This window comes from Galeopterus variegatus, unplaced genomic scaffold, assembly GCF_000696425.1.
Source record: "Galeopterus variegatus unplaced genomic scaffold, G_variegatus-3.0.2 Scaffold7622, whole genome shotgun sequence".
Classification (NCBI taxonomy): domain Eukaryota; kingdom Metazoa; phylum Chordata; class Mammalia; order Dermoptera; family Cynocephalidae; genus Galeopterus; species Galeopterus variegatus.
In genome coordinates this window covers 13,895-40,257 of record NW_007733733.1, presented here as the reverse complement: position 1 = coordinate 40,257, position 26,363 = coordinate 13,895, and the positions used below count along the sequence as shown (strand labels likewise).

At 35.7% G+C, this 26,363-nt stretch overlaps 2 protein-coding genes across 2 annotated transcripts; one reads left to right on the top strand and one right to left on the bottom strand.

The window, feature by feature from the left end:
- Nucleotides 1-15,695: 15,695 nt before the first annotated feature.
- Nucleotides 15,696-16,637, bottom strand: LOC103607662 (olfactory receptor 51V1-like). The gene has a single exon (XM_008592139.1). It carries the CDS (start codon nucleotides 16,635-16,637, stop codon nucleotides 15,696-15,698), a length of 942 nt encoding a protein of 313 aa, XP_008590361.1.
- Nucleotides 16,638-24,770: 8,133 nt separating this feature from the next.
- On the top strand, nucleotides 24,771-25,715 carry LOC103607661 (olfactory receptor 51V1-like). Its single transcript, XM_008592138.1, has one exon. It carries the CDS (start codon nucleotides 24,771-24,773, stop codon nucleotides 25,713-25,715), a length of 945 nt encoding a protein of 314 aa, XP_008590360.1.
- The last annotated feature ends 648 nt before the right edge of the window (nucleotides 25,716-26,363 follow it).

Sequence of the window (26,363 nt, the reverse complement as noted above, 5' to 3'; positions counted from 1 at the left end):
AATTTGAAGAAAGTTGGTTCATTATCATTGTATATATATATATATATATATACTGACATAAATAAATTATTAAGTAAATGAATTAGTGGGAGAGAATAAACAAATTGCCCATGTAGAATAATTTCAAATCATTTATTAAATTATGTAACTTCTTCACCATTAAGGAGGAGGAACATAAATTTGTATTCCTTAAGTATGGGTTAAATATAGTGACTTCAGAGAGTACTATATGGAAATGGAAATAAAAAAAATTAGTTTTGCAATGGAGACAGCTGAAAACTCTGTCTTAGCCACGTAATCTAGGTCAACATAAACAGTAATAAACATATCAAAAATACATAGTATCAACATGATTTATTACTGTTTATGTTAACATATTATATATTTGTTTCTGTTTATACTGTTTATATTAACACTTAAATATGTCATTGAAATGGCACATGACTTCTCTGATCTTCCTCCTAAAAACACATAATCAAAATCTAATCATAAGAATTACATCAGATAAATTCCAATAGAAAGACATCATGTAAAATACATAAACAGTGTTCTTTGATAGTTTAAAGGTCATAAGAATAAAGGAAAGCCTCACTAATTTCTACAGCCAAGAGGAGCTTAAGGAGACATGGTAACTAAATGTAACATGGCATCTTGGATGGTGTATGAGGAAAAAGACAAAGACAGGTAAAACTATGAAAGTGTAAAAGAAACTATAAACTTCCACTAATTACAATGTATCAATATCAATTTATTTATTGTAACAAAAATACCATACTAATGTAAGTTGATAATAATGGTGGAAACTAGGTATGGGAAATCTCTGTACTATGTATTAAAGTTTCTGTAAATCCAAATCTATTCCAAAATTAAAGTGTACAAATGCATTTCAATGCATAATTAACATCTAAACCTTCCTAGTGCTCAGATCATCATAAGACAAAAAATAACATAAGGTTTGAAAGGTGATGAAAATGATGATGATGATGATGATGATGATGATGATGATGATGATGATGATAGCAATCAAAATTTGAAGAAAGTTGGTTCATTATCATTGGGATAATCAACTTTAAGACTGAATTATTTCTTGTGTCAAAGAAATGCATGCACTTAATGTTTTTAATCAGAGGATACCACTTAAATTTAAGTATATTTGTATGAAACTTTATTCACTGAATTATTGAACAAATATCTTTGGTAATTAAACTGCAAGTAGTCTTCATGATTTCTCTCTATTATGACATCTGTTGACCAATTAATTCTGAATCCATAAAAACTGAAATTTCTTAACTAGGAATCAGAGCGTTGTTGCCTTGAATACAAGTCTACAACTGTTTTTGTCAGCACATTAGTATAGTGATTAGTATAGACTAGCATAATCATAAAAAAAATTATAATATACATGTTTAGTTTCATATCCCTTATGCAGTGGCATCAATGTCATGTGATACTTTTAGAGTCAAAAATATTAACATTTAGTGTTGCTTTTAAAAAATGTCCATTAGTTAGAGCAAATTAAACTATAAATAAATGTTTCATAATTTTTCCCCTTGTATGTAATCTGTTAATTAAGTGTGGTTAGCTCTGTGTGTTTCAAATAGTTCTGTAGCCAGAACAAGTGAAATTATGTAAATAGGAGTCAAAATCTTCCTGTCTTGAATGTAGCACTAGAACTTTATACTTCAGCAAACAATAAACTTGAGAAAGCACAGACTTTAAGTGAAAGGTTTTCTCAGAGTGGCTTTTGGTATTTAAAGTAAAATGAGATAAATGAGAGATGAGTTCTTACAGTAGAAAATCTTGGACACTTGATCACAAATCATTTCTACCATACATTAAATATGGTATAGGTTTGTTATAAGGATGCATTTAAAATATGAATGGCATTACATTTTTATATTTATTTAACAAATTGTTATTCTTTATTATTGTTATATACCAACACCAGAGACATGAAGATGAATTACATTAAATTCTTTATTAAAAAAATGATATTTAGCTTCAAGTGGATTTCTGTACTAGAGAGTTCTATTTCTTTAAGTAGTCATTAATGTAAGTGGACCTTATTGCACTTATTTCCACATCCAGACTGTCCTTCAAAATTTCTTATCAGTGGATATACAGTAAGTCACTGAAATGAGTAAAAGAATGTCAGCCCAAGTCACTGAGTATTTATTAAGTGCCACACACATGATAAAAAGTTAAATGACCTTAAGTGGTAGCATATTAAATTACTAGACACCCAGTGTAAACCCCTAAACAACAGACACATTTTAATAGAACACAGTTTGAAAATTGTACAGGCTACTATGGATCGCAGGTAATGAAACTGTGTGGAAGAGGAAACTCAGTTAAGGCAAGAAATGAAAGAAATGCCAAGAAAAGTCTGAGCCTAGTCTTCGAGAATGGAGATTATTTTACCAGTAACAGAATCAGGAAAAGAGGTTCCAGAGCAGAATACATTGCAATGAGAGTGAGCAGTGGGGGGAGGGGGGGGAGTAACAGACGTGGAAACATCTCTTGAGGAAAATAAAATCTTAAAGCAAAAGTAGGTGTCGAGTTAGAAAAATTCTGGCTTTTGCTATTATGGAGTTCAATAGTCATAACTGGAAATAAAAGACAGAGCAGTGGTAATGGTGAAACCCCACAGAATTTTGTGTAGTACAGATAACCATGGCTGCACATGAGTAGACAAATCCAAAACTTGAACTCATTAATATAATGAAAATGTGACTTTTCACCCATAAGTGTCTGGCACTGCACATCATCAACCACTCAAAAGTGAGTAGGTCAGGCTCCTATAAGGACATGTTATAAATATACACTAACCAGGAGGTATATAAAGAGTAAAGGAACTGTCCCAAATCCACATCTCTAAATATTCTGAGTGTTATCATTTGCCACTAATTGGCTGTATCATTAGGCCATAGTCACTAATCTCCCTGTGTAGATGTCTTTATCAGTCTGTTCCTGCCCTTTACATTTATTTATGTTTTACTTTTACACTAGAAACATTGATTATACATACTTACGGGGTACACAGTTGACTATGAATATTCGTTTATAATATGTGCTGATCAATTCAGTATTATTAGCATATTCATCATTACAGATCATACTCATTCTTTGTGTCCATTACCTAATTTCCTTTTAAACCCCCTCCCCCTCCCTTTTTCTCACCTCCAGTGAGGTGGAATAGATCTGTTCTCTTCTTCTGAAAGTTCAACATATTATTGTTTTCCTTCCTTCCTTCCATTCATTCTTAGCTCCCATTTATGAGTGAGAACATGCAATATTTCTTCTTCTTTGTCTGGTTTATTTCACTTGATATAATTTTCTCCAGGCTCATCCATGTTGCCGCAAATGGCAGAATTTCATTTCTTTCTTATGGTTGAATAGTATTCCACTGTGTGTGTGTGTGTGTGTGTGTGTATGTATAAATATATCTTTAGTGTGTATAAGAACTACAATTCATCTGTAGATCTATGCTTTTCCAGTCTTCAATTCACAATATTTCGGCACTGAAGGTCTACTATATCATAATACATTCCTTTATGTTAGAACTAGTAAGGAGTTTTTTTACAATGCATGTCCTTCTAGTTGAGAGACAGTGGCAACCAACATATGCAGCCCTTAATAAGGAGGCTGACTTCTTAGAAACTTAGAATAGTAAGAATAAGATTAGCTGTATACATTGTTTTCATCCGTACATTTCAAGTATTAGGATCACTCATGTTGGAAAAAAAAAAGAACAAAAGAGTCATAGTGCATAATAGATTGGAGCATCCAACCACACCAGAAACACTACCCACGCTCTCACTCAGCACACTGCCACCCACTACACTAAGACAAATAACTCTCTTATCAACACAAGTCTTACCACAGTACAACATGCATTTCATTTTAACAAACACAAATACATATACTACAGGTTCAGGTGTACACATGTAACAGGCACTCCTTTTGCTTCCACTGTCTTCCAGAATGACGTGGAATTCAGTCTCTCCTTTATACTCATCTTTCCCTTCTATTTTCAGCACTGACTTGATCCCTACCACCACTAGTAGCATCAAGACCATCAACACCACTGCAACAACCAGTATAAAACTCGAGAGTATACTTAGTCCATTTTGTTGCCACTTTTCTTTTTCTTGTTGTTGTTGTTATTCTTATGCTGTACTTGACTGTACATGTTTTTATTCATGATTTAATGATTTCTTTTTCTTTTTTTTGATTTCTTTTATTTTCTTTTATTTATTTATTTCTTTTCTTCCAAAGTTTATTTTATTTTGTTGATATACAATGTGGTTGATTATTGTGGCCCATTACTGAAACCTCCCTCCCTCCTCCCTCTCCCCCCTGCCTCTCAACAATGTCCTTTCTGTTTGCTTGTCGTATCAACTTCAAGAAACTGTAATTGTTATGTCTTCTTTCCTCCCCACTCCAACCCGGTTTTTTGTGTATTTATTTATTTATTTTTAGCTTCCACAAGTAAGTAAGAACATGTGATATTTCTCTTTCTGTGCCTGACTTGTTTCACTTAATATAATTCTCTCTAGGTCCATCCATGTCGTTGTGAATGGTGGTAATTCATTCTTTTTTATAGCTGTGTAGTATTCCATTGTGTAGATATACCACACTTTCTGTATCCACTTATCTGATGATGGACATTTGAGCTGGTTCCAACTCTTGGCTATTGTAAAGAGTGCTGCATTGAACATTGGGGAACAGGCATATCTTCGACTTCATGATTTCCACTCCTGTGGGTATATTCCCAGCAGTGGGATAGCTGGGTCATATGGTAGATCTATCAGCAATTGTTTGAAGAACCTCCATACAATTTTCCATAGAGTCTGCACCATTTTGCAGTCCCACCAACAATGTATGAGAGTTCCTTTTTCTCTGCAATCTCGCCAGCATTTATCATTCACAGTCTTTTGGTTATTAGCCATCCTAACTGGGGTGAGATGGTATCTCAGTGTGGTTTTAATTTGCATTTCCAGAGTGCTGAGTGATGTTGAGCATTTTTTCATATGTCTGTTGGCCATTCACATATCTTCCTTTGAGACATGCCTATTTAGCTCTTTTGTGCATTTTTTAATTGGGTTGCTTGTTTTTTTCTTGTAAAGTTGTTTCAGTTCCTTGTATATTCTGGATATTAATCCTGACTTTAATCCATACTGAAAATCTATAATAACCTAAACATCATGGTTCTGACATAAAAACAGACACACTGATCAATGGAATGGAATAGAGAATCCAGAAATCAACCCACACACCTACAGCCATCTGATCTGATCTTTGACAAAGGCACCAAGCCTATACACTGGGGAAGAGACTGCCTCTTCAGCAAATGGTGCTGGGATAACTGGATATCAATATGAGGAGAAAGAAACAAGACCCATACCTCTCACCATATACTAAAATCAACTCAAAATGGATTAAAGAATTAAATGTACACCCTGAAACAATAAAACTTCTTAAATAAAACATAGGAGAAACACTTCAGGAAGTAGGACTGGACATAGATTTCATGAATACCACCCCAAAAGCATGGGCAACCAAAGGAAAAGTAAACAAATGGGATTATATCAAACCTAAAAGCTTCTGCACAGCAAAAGAAACAAATAACAGAGTTAAAAGACAACCAACAGAGTGGGAGAACGTATTTGCAAAATATACATCTGGTTTATTTTTCTTAGTGTTAAAGTAGTTGAAACAATATTGAAAAACTGAAAAGCATATTAAAACAATTTTTTTTAAATTTATTATACAGACATGTGGGGTGCAATGTTGATTTTCAGTAATTGTGTGGAATGCGTGGTGGTTAGATCAGTATAGTTAGCTTATTTATCATTACAATACACAATCATTCTTTGTGTCCATTGAGCAGTTCCTAGTTACCCCCACTCCCTCTCCCCCTCCTCTCCCCTTTTACACTTCTAGTTTTCTAAAACTTCAACGTATTACTGTGATTATTGTTTGTTTGTTTCTTTCTTTCTCTCTGCCTCTCTTTATTGTTCATTTGTTTGCTTATGGATTCGGCTCCCAGTTATGAGTGAGAACATGTGGTATTTTTAAAAAGACAGAGAATAACAAATGCTGATGAGGATGTAGAGAGAAAGGAACACTCCTGCACTGTTGGTGGGACTATAAATTAGTACAGCCATTATGGAGAACAGTATGGAGGTTCCTTAAACAACTACAGATGGAGCTTCCATATGATCCAGCAATTCCATTCCTGGGCATATATCCAGAGGACTGGAAAACATCAGGTGGAAGGGATACCTGCACTCTCATAATTATTGCAGCATTATTTACAATAGCAAGGCAATGGAACCATCCTAATTGTCCATTGATGAATGACTGCATAAGGAAATTGTGGCATATATACACAATGTAATACTACTCAGCCATTAAAAAGAATGAAGTTCTACCATTTGCAGAAACATGGATGAGCCTGGAGAAAATTGTCTTAAGTGAAACAACCCAGGTACAGAAAGAGAAATGCCTCTTTTATTTTTCAGTACATGTTTTGCCTATATCCCTGGTTTCTTTTCAATAAGAATGTCTTCTATTTCAGTTTATTTACTTATTTTTCTATTCACTTTCCAATCTAGTCAGATAGGTTGCTTCGTTCTACTAGACATTACTTATTTTTACATCAAAATATTTGTACATCTTCTGATCACATTCTCAAGTGTGATCATGCTTTATCTCAATGTATAATAATTAAATCCATTGATTAAAGGCCAGTATATGTTGAGATTCTCTACAAAATATTCCCATGACCATTTCACATAAGAATTCGTCCAACCATTAAATGCCTATAGAATATACTGCTTTCTTTGTATCCTTAGTATTTACCCCATATGATTTCATATTATCTTCCAACTGTTATCTAAATGAGTTTTCATTCCCAATTTGACTTTAAGTGACCTTAAAATTGGAGTTGCACTCTTCACATAACTCAGTAAGTATAGTGTAGCTCTGTTTGAACATAGAAGACACACAGTGAATTTAAACAAGTAAATTATAGTTTAGAGATTCCTACTGCAGCATATGCTTGATAACACCTACCATGACATAAAACTCACCAGTAATCCAGGATCAATTTTAACTTCTAATATGCAAAAAGTTTTGGGGGTTACACGTTCCACTGTGTCTAATTTAGAACCAAAGGGTAGGTGCCACTAAACGTGAAAGGAGGAGAGGTGCATCATTCCATACAGAACATTCATTCTAGTATTTATCCATTTCCTCAGTCCACAATGGCTTGGATTTCCATTTATCTGTATGGAAGATCACCCTCTCTAGTCATAAAGTTCATCCACCGGCTATCCCTGAAGATCCAAAAGACATTTAACTGCTCAAATTAAGTGCATCCCACTTCCAACCTCCCCCAAAATTCTTTTAAGACAAATAATTTCTCTATTCTTTCTTCAGAGTCTGAAACTTCTTGGACTCTCACTTACATACAATGACTCCCCATCAGTTAAACTTTAACTCTTGTAATATTCTTCTTGCTTCTTCACTTAGACTTCTGTATTCCCACCTTTTCTCAACTCTCCTTTATGCATTGCATCTAAGGGCTCTGAGTATCCATGCCTCTTCCTTCTGAATATAAGGAAAACTTCAGTTAAACAACTTTTAAAGACCATGCCCCAGCTCCAGCTCAGTTATTTTGATGAAAATAAATTCAGAGTTCATTTTTACACACTGTGGGATCTTCTACCATAAACTAGTACCCTCAGCAAGGGTTAACATGGGAGTTTGGCAGTACAGTCCTTCTCAGTCTCTCCCTCTTGGGCATAGGTAGGGAACAGATGAATTACTACGAAATGTGAAAAACCTGGCTGAAAGGCATCTGCCTGGCAACAGAGTTATTTATTGTGACAAAAATAGAGAGTATAGATGGAAGGTGCTAGAGGTTGGTCATCAAAATATCCCCATGAGATGGTGGTTTTAATATGCTGCACATGAGATGCCACAAACACTAATTACCGGGAGCAAAGGCCATACTAAATGTGCTTTTCTCAGTACTCCAGAATCCTTATAATTAATCACACATTAAAGCAGGAAACCAGCTGTATCTCAACTGTCCATCACAAACATGTGATGAGCTATCTTTCAGAAATGATTGTTCCTAATAGATAACCCTATAGTACCTGAACTTGATTCGTATCCTTTTTGAGGTGAATCATTTCCGAAATCATTTTGAAAGAAGATATTATACTTTCTTTCTGAGAAGCTGAGAGTTGAAAACTATGTCTGTCAATTGTTATTAATGTCTGTTACTACTGCATTGTTTCACAACATTGCAAAGCTTTAAATTGTTTTAGTGGTATTGGGCATTTTCTGTTAGCCTAAGTGTGGCCTCATAAAAAGTTTTTAGTTCCTCCTCTTTTCTTTCTGTAGTGCTGTTGGTTGTAACTTTTCCCTTTTCTTTTCAAGGTTCTTGCTATTGCCATGGTTGTAACTTTCCCCCCTCTCTTTTCAAAGTTTTATCATTTATTTACTATTTTAGCCCAAATGCCTATGACAGTGTCTAGTATATAGAAGGCATTCAACATATACTTGATTGGTAAAGAAGGAAAGAGTGGGGATTTCCACTTTTGGAGAAAATTATTTACCTTCCCATACAGGACAACAAAAATAATTAGGAAAAAAAATGTATGAAGCTGCTGTTTCCAAGACAGTAAGTAACTGGCAACAAAGGACTATAATCCCTGAGACACAGGGAAACAAACAACATAAGACCTAAAATTGCTATAGCTCACTACTTTTAGAAACTTCCTAGGCCACAGAAAAGGGAGGTGTAATCCAGACAGAGCTCATGGACTTTTTGAAGTGGAGAATTATTGCTGAGAATCCAAACAGACCAAAGTATCTGGAGTTTATGGGATGGGAGAAGAGACAGCTGCACAAAGAAAGAGACTCGGAGATCAGCATAAGGGCTCCTGAAATATTCATCAGGGTATGGATTGTTGCACATGGAGACTAACTAGTAATTAGACGAGACTAGATGTTCTCTGATAAAACTTAAAAGCAAGACCTTAAGGATGAAACTATTTCCAGGTAATTTAAATGCAACATAAGAAGAAAGGTTAATAATATTTAAGGCATGGGGGAATATGGGAAGTTGAGAGGTTGGTCAAAGTGTACAAAGTTTTATTTAGACAGAAAAAATAAGTTATAGCGATAGTTAATGATAATGTATTGTATCTTTCATAATTGCTGAAAGAAAGAGCACGAAGGAAGGGGGGTTGGTAGGTAGGGAGGGAGGGAGGGAGGAAGGAAGGAAGGAGGAAAAGAAGGAAATATTTTCAGGTACATACATAATTGCTTTTAGAAATAATTTATGCGTATGTATGTCTATAAGCTACTCCCTCAGTATTCACAGGGGATTGGTTCCACAACCTTCCTTGGGTACCGAAATCAATGGATGCCCAAATCCCTTGTATAAAATGATGTAGTGTCTCTTTATAACCTACAAACATCCTTCTGTATAATTTAAATCTCTAGATCACTTTTAATACCTAAAACAATGCAAATGCGCTCTAGATAATTGTTATGCTGCATTTCTTAGTGAAAGATGACAAGAAAAAGATGTTTGTACATGTTCAGTGGGAGCACTGCCTTCCTTTTATTGTTGAATATTTTCTACCCACTGTTGGTTTAATCCACAGATGCAGAACTCACAGGTAGAAAGGGACAACTTTGTATGTATGTATATATACATGTGCACACACACACCCCTCACAATTGTAATGTTCCAACACCCTACTCTGGTCCATTGGTGATTTCTGCTCCCCAACCCCATACACACCAGCATATATGCCTATGTTGCTGTAGAGCTAGGGCTAGGGTCTGGAGCTCACAGACCCCTCCAGCCCATTCACAAACCCTTCACACACAGGTTATGAGCTAGGTAACTGGCAAAAAGGTCCTTGGAGCCTTGGTTGAAGAAGGAATAGTCTTTATTCAGCACACACAATACTATGAGCTAGGCAGTGCATAGAGAAACTGCGAAACTCAACTGCTACTGGCAAAGTCCAAAGAGAAACTCAGAAACTGAGCAGCTGCTGGCAGAGTAAACATGTTCTATTTTTAGATTTGAGCTCTGCTGTCCAGCTCTGCTTCACAAACTCAAGAACACACAGTAGCAATTAACAAAAAAGATACATGTGTACTAACTCCACCCGCACACAACTTGTTTACAAGAAATGTTGCAGGAGCCTGACTAAATTATTCTATTTTTCCCACAATAATCTTTTGCATTTTTTTTCAGTTTATTTTCATGGAGTTTGCACTGAGTCATTCTTGCTTTACAGAGAAGGAATATAAGGACCAGGGAGGTTAAGTACCTTATTAATAAATTATAGTAGAGGAATATTAACCTAGGCAGTGTGCCTTCAGAACCAGCCTTTATAGCCATTATGTTCCAGCTTCTTAGGTTTGTGGTGTCCCTGTAGCTACACCCAGTTCTCATTTTTGTTTATGGAATGAATTAGAAATCTTAATTTATAGACTTCAATATGTTCAAGTGGTTTACTAATTTCATGATAAACTTAGTGTATTTATCAGGGTTAAAAATGTTCAACTGCATTTCAAAGAATAGCAAAATTCCTCATTTTCTTATTTGCAATTATATAGTACTATTCTCAACTTGATCGCTGATGATGGAAGTATAAGTATTAGTGACTGGCAGCTCCCCTGAAATAATCTCCCATTTAAGGGCAAATCATTTTCACTGAGTTAAGAAGGTTTGTGATTACGCTACACACTATTGCTATGAATATATTCAGTCAAATCAAGGTTGAATCCCTAGATCATTACATTTTCCACAGAAAACTTTCATCATGCTGAAAGAGAAAACCACCTGATGCTTCCTTGGATCATGATAACCACCCCATACTGAATTTTCTGTAGCTTATGTCTACTGTCCAAGTATAATAAAAGCACAAACAAAATGCAAGAAACTGATGTCCTTGACTCGCTCATTACGTTGGTTTTTGTAGCTTTAGTGAGCCCCACTAAAGATCTCAGTTAAGGTTCAGCTTTGGCTATTTGGCTATTGGATCATGGCTTTAAGGTCATTATGCTTCTCATCTAGGCGCTCTTTCCCTGATGGCATTGAACACTGCTTTTTTTCTCAATGGTATCTATCATGCTTTCTGAGGGAAATTAATCCACACAATTTTCCTAAATTATTACCAAGAAAAAAAGATATGTCAGTATTTCAAAATTACTTTTCCTTTTCTTGGTCCATCATTTTGGGAGTTAAACACACCCAGACTTTCATTGAAAAGTCTCCATGGACTTTTGAAATTTAATAAAAATCATCTGTGAAGGCCCCCATTGTGCCAGAGAAGACACTCGCTGTGTTCTATTCATTATCCAAAATACATTAATCCTAATGACAGAAAAATCTTTGAAGGGAATTTTGGAATCACTTATCAAGTAGGTAAATCTTTGGAGATTCAGAGATTTCTTCATCTCTAATTAGACCTTAATCTGGCTTCTCAATAGCCTTATTCTATTTCTGAAAGTATTTAATGCCAGCAGGGCAGTAGCCAAGCAGATTACACCAATGCATTTGGCCTTACTGTACATAAGAATTATCTATCAATTTTCTCCTTTTCAAGATGAGATATATACCATTAGAATTACTTTATATTATTTCACCTATCTTAGAGATACTCCTGTGATTTTCTTTTTTTAATCTATAATCATATCTAAGTTCTTATAATATTATATAATTTTTTATCTATTAACTAATAAGAAAGTACTTTTTTAATTTTAACTTTTTAAAAATTTTAACATTTACTTGTACATTTTTGTGGGGTACAGTAATTTGTTTCAATACATGCACATCCTAGACAATGATTAACTTAGAGTAGATAACATAATTTTATACCTGATAGTACATCACTTCTCCCCATGACTGCCCTCCCTACTTGGCCTCTGGTAATCATTACTTTACTACTTCTGTGACAACCAGTTTTGTGTTTTTTATTTAATTATTTTATTTTTTTTATTTTTTTAAGATTTTACATATGAGTGAGATCATGCAGTATTAAATTTCTGAGCCTGACTCACTTCACTTACTATTATCAGGCTTTATATTTACTTGATTTCATTGCTTCCAGAAATTATTTTTTTTTATTTTTTATTAGCAGTAGGAAAAATATAAGAAGAAAATAAACAAATGTACACCAGCTAAAGAATATGTAGAAGTGGCATATGCATAAAATGACATACTTTTCAGCAATAAAAAAAATAAAAAAGCTGAATAATGCTGCAGTGGATGAATCTCAAAAAGATGCTTAGTTAAAGAAGGCAGACACAAAAGAATATATATTAAATGCTTCTATTTGTATGAAATGTCCATATTGGAAAACATATTGAGACTAGAAAACAAGGCTCAGGGCTTTGAAAAGGCAAAAAGTCAAAAGTGAGATTATTTTGTTGTTGTCGTTATAGATATATTGTGTAAGAGATTTATCTCTAAAGAATTTACGGGAAAGTTATCTCATATTTTATGGGGACAATAAAGAGGAGGGAGATATTAAACAAATGTTTCATGAATTTGAGTGATGGGTGTATAGAAAAACTTTATCTGATTTTTGTACTTTTCTTGAAAGGTAAGTCAGAAATTCTCTTAAAGGAAAAAGTTTAAAATATTTAATAAAAATAGAATGAGGTAAACCATGCTCTAAATATTACTGATCATCCTCAGGTTATCATTTATGGATCATAAGTTTACTTTTCCCACTTTCCTCTGAGATAAGATAAAAAGCCTTTACTTTCTCTTGTGGTATATGAGTAGGATTAGTTAACCAGGAAATAGGAACACTTTTCAGGGAACAGATTAAACAAGATACTGCTCTCAGTTAACATAGAAATGAATATGAGGAGAATCAAATTCAAATTATATATAATATCAAAACTAGAGTTTAGTAATATTCACTCTGTAATATTAATTATGAGTTCTTAATTGTTACTTATTACATCAATGTAGAAGCTCATAGGAAGAAAGATGTCAATTCCTCAGGCAAGCCACATTTTTTTTTCTTTTCTTTTTCTTTTTTTCGTATTATGACCACTAATAGATAGTCCTGAGTGGTTAATTTTGCAGAAGCATTTGTATTTTGGAAGTAAACATCCTAACAATAACAACAACAGCTTTAAAACAAAGTACAATTCAGACTTAAGCATGTGTGTGTTATACCAATAAAAACAGGGACACACAGAAGAGAGAGGGAGGGAAGACAGAGCAGGGAGAAAGAGAGAGAGGAAGAGAGAGGGAGAGAAAGGCAGGCAAGAAAGGAGGGAGGGAGGGAGGGAACTCCAGGTGAATCTGACTACTACACTTTTTATGTTCTACCCTCTATGGACAAATTCTGAAAAAATATACTTATCCACCTAATTTTCACCTACTAATTGGAAATTTAATGATGAGCTTTTAAAACATTAAATTCTGCTTCCACTGTGCCACAAATACTGTTCATGATATGTTTTCCATTATCCCCACTTGAGGCTATGTTTGGTGATTCAGCTGTACCTTTCTTAGTGTTCACATGTGTCAGCATACTCACACTCGCTCCTTCCTTTGTCAAATCATCTAGGTCATCTCAGATACTGAGTTTGTGACTATCATTCCCAAATTCAACATTCAAGTCCACTCTTCTCATCAGACCCAGATAGATATGTTCAACCCCAGGCTAGACATCTCCTCTTAAATGTATCTGGAGAAGGTCAATATTTTTTTTTAATTGTCTAAAACTAATCCTATTTGCCCCAGACCTTTCTTATTTCTGTACATGGCCATGTGATTTCTGCAGTGTGTCTCATTCCAAAAATTGAAACACCATTTGGCACCTCTTTTTGCTTATCCTTCATAGCCAATCAATTGCCAAATCTTTGGATCCTATCTGTGTAACAAATGCATGTGCATCCACTTCTTGCAACTCCCTGAACTGACCTTTGCTCAACCACTACTACATCCTTTTATCTAATACTCTTTCATCTAATCTTCTGATGTAAACTCTTGTCCTTCTCATCTGTTCAGTTGAAGGACTGATTTTCTTAACATAAATATTAGATTATTTCACCATTGTAATTGTAATGCATCAGTAGTGGCACAGTGTTCTAAATGTAAAAACTAAATAAAACATTTTAACAACTTTGATTCCCTCTACTGCTCAAGCCCTTCGTAGAATTTCATGTCCACTCATTCACCTGTTTTTTATACAGTCAACTATTTTTTTTTTAACTTTTTTGTTAGGCCTGCAAATTCCTTCTTTTTTCATATTCCCCAGGTTATTTACCTGCAATCTTTAAGCTTCAACTACTTACACTTTCTCTGGGAAGTCATTCCTTAAATGCTTTATAATCAATTAGAGACCCACCTTCACATTGCCTTGCAATCTTCACTTCTTCCTATTGGCATTTATCGTAATTGTGAATGTAGACATACACTCAAAAATTTTCATCTGTGTAAGTAGATACACTGTAGGCAAAGTACTCTTTTGTTCTCTGCTTTTTACCTGTACCTTAGCAGTGTCTAGGTCTGTGTCTGAAACACTGGGGGTATTTGCTCAATATTTTTAAATTTTAATAAAGGCCCCACAGATATATCAAAGTCAATGCTTTCAAAGTAGGTTAAACTGTCTCCTGGTGCAAACAATATTCTGTCTTTGTTACTATCTAGTTGAATAACTCGCTGTCTACTTGATTTCATAAAACAGAAAACTGAGCATCATCTGTGAAACCTCTCTCTGTTCACCAAACCACAGCCAGTTATTAGGTATATGTGTACTCATACATCATAATCATAGATTATTCAGATATTTTCTCTAATTTTTCTTCCCACAACCATTAGTGTAGTAGAGGGCACCATCAGTTCTCAATTGTATTTTTTGCAATAGTTTCCTACCATATTTTCCTGTAGTCTTTATATATAATTTAAAAATACAATGAAGAAATTTTAATATATAATATTTAGTGAAAACTGAAGAATTAAAAATGCACATGTAAGGTCATATCTTGCTGGCAGGGAAAAAATTAAGAAAAAAATCTTTGAAACGGAGGAATTGTAAACCTTTTTTTTTTTTTTTTTTAATTTCTTTAGTGAACTTGCATTAAGTCACTAATGGGTGAGAAAGAGAAGACAGAATGAAGACAAGACTCTGCAACATAGTTTCAGATGTTACTCACCTCGTCTCTACACATGAGAAAAATCCAGTCTCACCGTATCACATATTCTGATATAAGCACTATTGCTGGAGTTATTTAAAAAATAGGCATGTTTCCAAAAGTTTAGTTAAAGGTAATTCTATAGATGTAGATGGTATTAAAGTACTGATAACCTGAAGGTAACATAATGCTCATATGGCAACCATAATACAAGGATATGTCAATATAATGTAAAGACTTTTATTGCCATATTGGTAGTACCAATTATTTTTCTCCAGCAAATTTCAGAAATTATTTCTGGTATATATAATAGTAATATGTAGGTCTCTTATGTATCTTTCATTAGTAAGCCACTTCAGTTCTTTATTATTTGAGTCCTCAAAAAAGAACAAAAAGTTATATAAAAAATCAAATAGGAAATTGTTGCACACATAGGAACTAGCATTATTATTTTGACCTTAAATTATTTCTATTGACAAAACTTAAGAGTTTCACTACAATTTCAGGGAAAACCACTTCTTCATCCTGCCTCGGATCTGCTGGGTCTTTACACTGTAGATGACTGGATTCATCAGAGGTGGGAAGAGAATATAGATACTGCCCATAAGGACATGAACTAAAGGAGAGAGATGCTTTCCAAAGCGGTGTACCATGGTGAGACCAATGATGGGAACATAAAAAACCAGTACAGCACAGATGTGGGAAACACAGGTCTGCAAAGACTTGAGCCTCCCCTCCCAGGATGCAATTGAGAGCACTGTACGCAAGATGAAAACATAGGACGTGAGAATAAGGACAGCGTCCAACAACAAGGTACAAATCACCAGAGTCAGGGCATAGAGGCTGTTGAAGCGGATGTCAGAGGAGGCCAGCCAGAGTAGGTCCTGGTGCAGACAGAAAGAGTGAGAGAGATTGTGGGGGTGGCAGTAATGGAAAAACTTCAAACGAATGATGACAGGAAGAATGGACAAAGTGCTTCTCATTAAAATAGTCACCACGAAATGAATGACTCTACTATTAGTCAGGATTGATGTATACCTCAGAGGATTGCAAATAGCTGTGAAGCGGTCAAAAGCCATGGCGAGAAGAACTCCAGACTCCGTGCAGAAGAGACAATGGACAAAATAAATCTGTGCAATGCAGGCATCCAGACCAATCTCCTGGCTGAACCCCCACAGGATCCCCAGCACCGTGTGCACTGTGGACAGCCCCATGCACAGGTCAGTGAGGGCCAACAGAGCCAGAAAATAGAACATGGGCTGGTGCAGGCTTGGCTCAGTCCAGATCACGTAGAGCACCATGCAGTTTCCCAGGAAGACCATGGCATAGATGGAGGAGAAGGGAATTGAAAACCAGGGATAGCACTGATCCAAGCCAGGGAACCCTATGAGGATGAATATCGAGGAATTGATTATGGAAGCAGAAGAAGCAGTCATAAATATTGGAATGTAATTTACGAGATAGGATAAATATTTATCCACAGTTTTACTTTAGCCTTCTGCTGTTTTTGAGAACAAATATGCCACAGCCACCCTGCATATAGTAGAGGTGAAGCTAATTGTAGAATTGCAGGGAAGCTGAACAATATACGAGAAGCTATCATGAAATAATTTCTAAAGCACCCTCCTTTGCATTAGGTCTCAGAGGTTATGGAAACAAATCAGTACTCAGAGTTTACGGAAACAAATCAGTGTCCTGACCATTTTTGGCAAATTAAATCCCTAACATCATTCACTTTTAGTCTCTCTGAGCTACTTGCTCCAGGTGGCAGTGACTACAGTCACTGAGACATGAGGCTGCCTCTGAACCCTTTCCTCATTACCAGACCTTATGGCATGTGGAGCCAATGCTCAGATTTATGAGTAAGGAAGGAAAAGGACTGTGCAAGCCAGGTGAACCTAGGCTCCCGGGAGACTCCTAAACCCTTTTCGTAGATGATGGAAGAAAAGGATTCTGTCTCATCACATGCTGGGATTGTGGATAAATAGCAGTGTTTTCCGCAGAGTAAATAAATCTTTTCTAATCTTAGAAGAAGGAAGTCTCACTGCATTGACTGCAAATTCAATACATACTCAAAAGTAAGGGGAAAAATGTAAACACACAACAGGAAGAAATATTATGAGGATTTTAAATAATTTATCCTTCTTAGGTCTGCATTTAAGTTTGAAGTCAACAAAAAATAATTAAATATAGCCTTCTTACTGTTTTTCCTTACAATTCTTTTTATTTTTTTCTGAACTCTTCAGTAAACTTTGCTCTCTTTTCTGAACCCCAGGGAAAGTGTTGTAGTAGTCCGTTTTTGTCTTGCTACAACAGAATACAGGAGACTGGGTGATTTATAAAGTAAAACAACATTTATTGCTTACAGTTTCTGAGTCTGGGAAGTCCAAAGTCAATCTGGTGGTGGCCACGGCAACCCAAGCATCTCACATGGCAAGATGATGGAAGCAGAGAGAGCAGAGAGCAAAAGGCAGACTCTCTTTTTATAAAGCCCGGAGAACCATGCCCCTGACCACCATTTTTAATCTATTCACTACTGCATCGTCCTACAATCTAAACACCTCTTCAAAGTTCCATCTTTCAATTACCATAATAGGATCTCCCACTCTCTTCACAGTCACAGCCAGGGTGGGCTAAGTTTCTAATACATAAAACCTGAAAGACACAGTTTAAACTTCAGGGAGTTTTGGGGGAACATAATTCAATCCACTACAATTGTCTTCTTTCTTAAAAGAAAAATATAAAGATGCGTATATAACCTGGTTTTGCAAAAATGCTATAAAAATGAAATACATCATATTGTTAAAACATTAAATATACATTAATTGCACATAGTTAATTATGCACTCATGTAAACTACTTGAAATATTTTATTTTCATATATGTATAATTATTGCAATGCACTGTATAAGATTATATGTAATTATTTTCCTCAAATTCTATTTTTTTTTCTTCTTGGACATTTTCAACAAATCTTTTCTTACAGAAAGTTTCAAGTACGTGACAAACAATGTTTTTCTTGAACTATTTGAGAATGTTTCCTGTCTAATGCCCAAGTTCCCCCAAATTCTTCAGTGTATGTTTTCTACAAACAAGGTTATCCTCCTACATAGCTATAATACAACCCCAAACCCCCAAAACCCAAGAAATTAACATTGTCAAATTACTACCATCTAATTTTCAGAACCCATTAACTTTATCTAATTGTACCATTCATGTAATTTATAGCAAAATAGTACAGTTCACAATCATGTGTTCATTTGTAGTCTTGTCTATCTAGTTTCTTTCCTTCTGAAAGTGCTTTAAGCTCTCCTTAATTTGTATGACTCAAACTTTTGAAAAATGTAGGCCGGGTACTTTACCTGAGTGTCCCTCATTCTGAGTATGTTTTATGATCCTCATAGTTATACTCAGATTATGCAAGAATATCATGGAAGGGAGGCTCCGTTCTCATGACCTGTTTAAGTTGTGTGTGATTTTAATGTGCCCTACTGATGATGGTATAAAGTTAATTGTTTTCAGTTCGACCCCGTGGCGCACTCAAGAGAGTGCGGTGCTGGGAGCGCAGCAACGCTCCCGCCGTGGGTTCAGATCCTATATAGGACTGGCCAGCACATTCACTGGCTGAGCGCGGTGTGGGCGACACCACACCAAGGGTTGCGATCCCCTTACCAGTCACGAAAAAGACAAAAAAAAAAAAAAAAAAAGTTAATCGTTTTCTATGACATTTAGCAAATATTTTGTGGGAGAGACTTTAAAACTGTAGAAATCACTATAATAACTATGATCTACTAACTGTAGCTATCACTGTTTCATATTTTCCTCAATAGGTAATAATCAGTCACTCTCCATTTTTTTCAATTTTCAACTTGTTCCAGATTTAGACAGTAAGAGCACCTTAATCTGGCTTTGACATCATTGTGACATGTGCTTATCATTCTTTTTGGACTCCCTTGCTTTTTGACCCAAGTATATATTCAGTGTATTTTCATCAGCTTGGCCCTGTGATTAACCATTTTCCCAAGAAACTTTGGCTTCTTTTAATAAGGATTACTATTGAGCAGCTAAGCTTTGCATGCAGCACAGATCATTTTGGAGAATCACTACCCCCAGCCTCCCTCAGTGGATTGAGCTCAAGTATTAGATATATATTTATTTATTTAACTATCTACATGTATTGAAAACTATAATTGCACACTTATGCAACCAATTCTCAATATGCATCATAGTCGTGTCCTACAAAGTTGCCAGAAACACTGAATTTATGAATACCAAACTATTGCTGCTAGGGGAGATCCATGGTTAGGTTCTTACAAGCCTGTAGTCACAACAACTTTGCCAACAGAAATGCTATCCGTATTATACGGGTTTATTTGCCAATGTCCTTGTAAATAATGTCAGTCTCATTAGCATTGAACACTTTCCCTGTATGACACAAAGCGGGTTTTAAAAAATATTATTATTTCTTCTTTAGACCCTACCGAGACCCTTGCTTTGCTTGTAAGTTTAACACTTTTCCTGCCGTATTGTCTTATGATACATGGGAGCCATCCAGAAATAGCTGAGAAGGGTTTAAGATGCTGGGTATACTGACTTCAAATTTCTTCAGCTTTCAGCCTCACAAAAATGCCATCCACTACATTGTTTTTATCAGTTGTCATCTCATATATCCAAAAACTTTGCTGCTTTTTCATTTTTTTTCCTAGCTTCATCAAGCACTATAGGAATGACTTTATTACTTCTCAGAAAGTAATTACAGGTAAATAGGGAAACTTTTCTATTTATACCATATCATTGATTCATTAACATGGAATTCATAGCCAACCACACTACATCTTACATCAGGACCAAGCTTATCTAATGCTGTATTTTTTTTTTTTTAATAAAGCACATCACAGCCTTCTTTCTCTAAGGAACACTAAATCACACTTCCACACTACACTTGGGGGCCATTTTAAACAACAAAATTACCAAAAAAAAAAAACAGAAACCGCAAAAACATTTAAATTATGGCAGTAAATGAACCATGTAGAGGACACCTGTACACAGCAGGAAAGCTGAAACAAGAATTTAGAGCATCACATTGTTCAGTCTCAGCTGTGCCCATCTGGTGACTCAAATTTTTTGCCTTTCTGTGCATGTCCACCAATGATCATGTAATTTTTGTGAGTATTAAATTGAGGGTACAAGTAAATTTTCTCATGTAAGTGAATTTAAAAATAATTTGTGAATAATGAGAATTGACTGTGCTATAAATTTCAGTTAAAAAAAAAACCTGGGCCGACCCCGTGGCAAACTCAGGAGAGTGCAGCGCTGGGAGCGCAGCAGAGCTCCCGCCACAGGTTCGAATCCTGTATAGGGATGGCCAGTGTGCTCACTGGCTGAGCGCTGTGAGGATGACACCAAGCCGAGGGTTGAAATCCCCTTACCAGTCACAAAAAAAAAAAGACAAAAAAACCCCTTAAATTTTGGTTTAGTATTTTCTCTTTTATTGCTATCTGCAACTTTTGTCTACAAAAGTGATAAACCTGGCTCCCATTAATTGTAAAAACTTATTTGGTCACTATTCCTATACGTATCCAATCTCTTGTTAACATAGTGTATATTCTCCTGTGCAGACACACCTCTGTCAGTATGGGATTTGACACCCAGCAGGAAGTCGCCCTGCACATGCATCACCCTTGATCCACGTGAGTTCCACACTCCGTGCTGGCCCAACCTTCCCTGATAGAATTCCATTCTCTACTCTCTCTAGCTCTAACTCCTGATGCTGAGAAATCCCGCAGGTGGAATATCATTCTCATTCTCTTCTTACCTGGGCTCTTCCTTCCTATCCTAGTTCCCCCCACACATGTATGTGCCTTCCCAGTCCTGCTCAAACTCTGATACTCCACTTCTCCTCAGGGGAACTGCTCTGCTCACTCCACTTGGGCTCTGACTGTCCAAATTGGAAAGTGATGCCTCCCGTCCCACAGGCGAAGCCCACCCCCCTTTCTGCTTGAGACTTGACATCTCGTACCAGGCTGCTCCTTTACATGGACAACTTCCTGAACTCATTCAGGCTGCTATGGTCCGGTCCATTGCTGAACCCACCCCCAACTCTCTCTTTCTTTCTCTCTCTCTCACGCCCCCCACACCCTCCCACACACACATATATAAACACAGAACACACATACATGCATAATTCCCAGCACAGATACTTACCATGCTCGTTCTAACTAATGGCTTGTGAAACATATGTTACAGGAAAATAAGAAAAAGAAAGGAAAGAAAAAGGGAAAGATAAAGAGCAATCCTCTTTTTAAATATTAAAATCAATTTTAAAATACCCAAGTTTTTCACAAAGGCTCAGTGGGAAGGATATATATACAATATTTGCCTATGATTGTCTTAATCCAAAGAGAGTATATGCCTTCCTCTACCCACTGAACACCAAGACTAGGAAGTCTTGAGTAATAAGTGATTTGCAGGAGACAGACTTTCTCTCAAATTCAAAGAGACGAGCTAAATTTGAGGGTGAAGTATACATTCAAAACCAAACCGAAACAAAACACTTCATCAGACTAACTCCAACCAAATGATATGATATCACTAGAAGAATTTGAAACCTGTGCACTGAGGGTAACCAGAGCAACAATAAATCCATCTCAATATTTTTTTTAATTAAAATTTTATTTTTTTGTGGTAAAATATATATGAATCATAAGGATTGCAACTTTAAAGCATTTTTAAATATGCAATTATGTGGAATTAATTACATTCACATTGCTGTGTGACCACCACCTCTATCTATTTCCAAACTTGTTTGTCATCCTAAACATAAGCTGTGTACCCATAAAGCAATAACTTATTCCTTCCCGCTAGTTTCTGATAATCTCTAATCTACTTCAGTCTCTGGAATGTTTTTTTTTTCTTTTTTATTCATTTTTTCTTAATTGACCCATTATAATTGTATATGATTATGGAATACAATGTGATATTTGGGCATATTTATATAGTGTGCGATAATCATATCAGAGTATTTAGTATATGTATCACCTCAAACATTGGTCACCTCTTTGTGTTGAAGTTATACAGTAATTTGCTATTGACCGTATATTAAATATCTAGAATGTATTCAGCTTATAACTTAAAATTATACCCTTTGACCAACATCTCCCCATTTTCTCCACTGCTTAGCCCCTGACAACCACCCTTCTAGCCTGTTTCTCTAACTTTGACTTTTCCAGATTCTACATGTAAGTGATATCGTGCAACATTTGTCTTCCTTTTTCTGGCTTATTTCATTTAGCATCACACCCTCCTGTTTCATTCATGTTGCTGCAAATGGCAGGATTTTCTTCTTTGTAAAGAATAAATAATATTCCATTATATACATGTACCATTATTTCTATATAAATTCATCTGTCAATGAGCACTTAGGTTTTTTTTTTTCCGTATCTTGGCTATTGTGAATAATGCTGCAATTATAGAAATCGCTTTGAGATCCATTTTTCAATTCTATTAGATATAAACCCAGAAGTGGGATTGCTGGATTATATGTAGACCTACTTTTATTTTTTGAGGTACCTTCATATATTATACGAGACATTTGGACAGACTCAGTTATTTTAAACTAGAAGTGATGCACAACGATTTATAGATTTATAAAAACTTCTAACCCACAGTATGTAATAAAGCTTTCGAAAACCAAGTATTATTAGAAAGGCCGTTGAACTTACAATAACTAACTTAAGCATGTGTTCAATAAATACGCATTGAATATCTATTTACATCAGGTACTATGTTTAGATGGAAATAAACAAAAACAAAAATCTCTCAACCACAAGGTGCTCACAATATAGTAAAGAAGCACACATTGAAATATAATTGCATCTGTACGTAATTAATTCTATCCTAGGAACATGCATAAATTATCTTGGGAGAAATGTGTTCACTCTGTCCTTGGAGGCTGCGAAAGGCTTCACAGAAAAATTGACATGTATTTTCTCTTGTATCTTGGATTATCCAAGATTGTGGCTGCATTTACCCAATGGCTTCTCTTAGCCTTGCTTCTGAAAACTAATCTCATTGGTCCTTGATGTTTATTTTGACTGAATTCTTGGTCAAGGAAAAGTAGCACACTTTGAATACAATTTTATTTCAAGGTCATTTTATCTTTATTATATTAGTAAATTCCCATCTCCCAAGGCATTGGTTCAGGTATTCAGTTGTACTCTGAGGGTAATGCCTACTTATTCATATAATTTAAATATTTTCCTTATGTTTGTAAGAATTTCATTCCTTCTAAAAGTAGAAATAGTTTTCAATTACCCAACTATAAAAATCATATTGGTAAACTTCTATAGAACTCCATTTGCACACTGAAATCCTAAAATTATTCCTATAAGTTCTAATAATTCATAGACTCTTTAAACCAAAGAAACTCCTGTCATGGTGCTTTATGTACTTAATATGAGAGAGGAGCTGAAAGTATTCAGCTGTGGATATAGATCTATAGGAGGCTAGGACTATTTTGTTATAACAAAAAATGCGATATGCTTAATCAATTGATTTTATTCTACCTGTGAATTGCTGACATAGTCTTAAATAAAATAAATACTACCAAATTTTTTTTTAGGATTTCATGGTTTAAAGTACATGCCAATTATGTTCTCTAATATATAAATGTTATATGAGGAAATAATATTGTGAAGTTCAGAGAGGAAGTAAGCTCATACAGAATAAAGAGGTACATAAAAATAGAGAAATTGGTAAAGGGACACAAAAAATGATTACAACATATAAGGTTGAATAAACTAATTATCCTGATTTGAGAATCACATATTGCACATAGGTAATGATATTCAGCATTGTACCTCACAGGTATATACAATAAATTATGTTGCATTTGTAAGAAAGAAAGAAAGAGAGAGAGAGAAAGAAAGAAGAAAAATAAAGTAAAATTTTAAAATTTAAATAGGTAAATAATTTAGAGAGGAGCTAAACACTATGCAACGTGCCAAAAAATTCCTACTGTACTTTGTTTAGTTTATCTTGGCTAATCTTTATCTTCTACAAACTAAGGCTACTTTTAATAGTCCTTTCCTTTGGGATCTTATGGACACTTAAGGGGAAGTAAAAGGAACAGCTGCAGCAGCAAAGAGAAAAATTACCTGTGCATTTAACATTCTCCTGAGGGTGATGCCAGCCACGGTAGCAAATTGTATACATCTGTGATCACACATACTCTTCCTTTAGGAATGAATAGAGATCCCAGAAGTCTAACCATTAATATAAATCCCACGTGCCCATTGACATTTTTGTTTTTGCATAAAAGTCACTAATCTTCCAAGATCCTCAGTCACAGGCACTGGAAATTCCACGTCTATGCAACAGGTTTTTGCCCTAACATAAAAAAATCAGATCTCTATTTTCTGTGTTTATTACATTTATGGAAATTGTGTTATATTTTGTTTTATTCACAAAACCTGATTAACATTACTAGAAATTAGGGAATCACAAACCTGTGTAATTTATGACATCTTTCTCAAAATACTCTTACTCAAAATACTCTTACTTCTCTATTAATGTCTTCCATCTTTATCTCCAACTTCAGTAGTTCCAGTTTTATTCTCACTGGCTTTCCTGGCCTCGAAGTGGACTATCTCTGGCTCTCCATCCCTTTCTCCTCCATCTATGCCATGGTCTTCCTGGGAAACTGCGTGGTGCTCCACGTGATCCGGACTGAGCCAAGCCTGCACCAGCCCATGTTCTACTTCCTGGCCATGTTGGCCCTCACTGACCTGTGCATGGGGCTGTCCACCATGCCCACAGTGCTGGGGATCCTGTGGGGGCTCATTCAAGAGATCAGCCTGGATTCGTGCATTGCCCAGTCCTATTTCATCCATGGTCTGTCCTTCATGGAGTCCTCTGTCCTCCTCTCTATGGCTTTTGACCGCTACATTGCCATTTGCAACCCACTACGCTATTCCTCCATCCTAACTAATGACAAAATCATGAAAATCGGGGTGACAATCTTATGTAGAAGTTCTTTGCTCATACCTCCAGTCATCATTCGTTTGAAGTTCTTAAACTATTGCCGTCCTCACATCCTTTCTCACTCTTTCTGCCTGCACCAAGATTTAATTCGAATGGCCTGTTCGGATATCCGCTTCAACAGCATCTATGGTCTGGCCCTGGTAATCAGCAACCTGCTGTTGGATGCAGTGCTCATACTTATCTCCTATGTCATGATCTTGCATACTGTCTTAGCCATTGCATCCCAGGAGGAGCGGCTCAAGTCCTTGCAAACCTGTGTATCTCACATCTCTGCTGTTTTGGTTTTCTACATCCCAATCATTGGTCTGACCATGGTGCATCTATTTGGGAAACATCTCTCACCAGTGGTTCATGTCCTCATGGGCAACATTTATATCCTTTTTCCTCCCTTGATGAACCCCATTATTTATAGTATCAAGACCCAACAGATACGAAAGAGAGTCCAGAGATTGTTCTACTGCAAAAGAGCCTGAGTCTTGAGATCAAATGTGAATGTATTTAAATGTCAACAAGTGGAATGAAAAAGAGTACAATCAGTAAGTGATTAAAAACAGATCTAATACCTTTTAATTTTATAATGGCTTACATGTTACAAATATCTTCCTCTCCATTTTCCCACAACCATTATGCCTTGGTAAAATAGACTTGTGTAATATTGTGACCAATTTTACAATTCAGAAAATGGTCCGTCAATGAGCTGACAATCATATCAAAATATGAGGCAGATTAGCTAGCAAAATCTATACTTTATTAGGACTAGTTGAGTGCGGGTATTTTGGGATGACCATTATGAAAAGATATATTTTGCTGACCATTATGAAAAGATATATTTTGCTGACTACTATCCTTCAAGTAATCACTAAAAGGTCAACCATTATCTTTGTATAGTGTTATTGCTCTAAGCAGCATTCTCATGTATTGTTAATTCATGGCCTCTGCTACCCAGTTTATCCACATGGCCATCTAACTGAATAGACACCATGAGGGAATTGGACTTTTTGCATCATTTAAAAAGTAGTGAAACAAAGCACAGAAGAAGTTAACTTGATGCTACATTGTCCACCAGTCCAACATTTTTCCTCCATTCCAACCTTCTGAACAGTGATTGAGCTGGATATGTA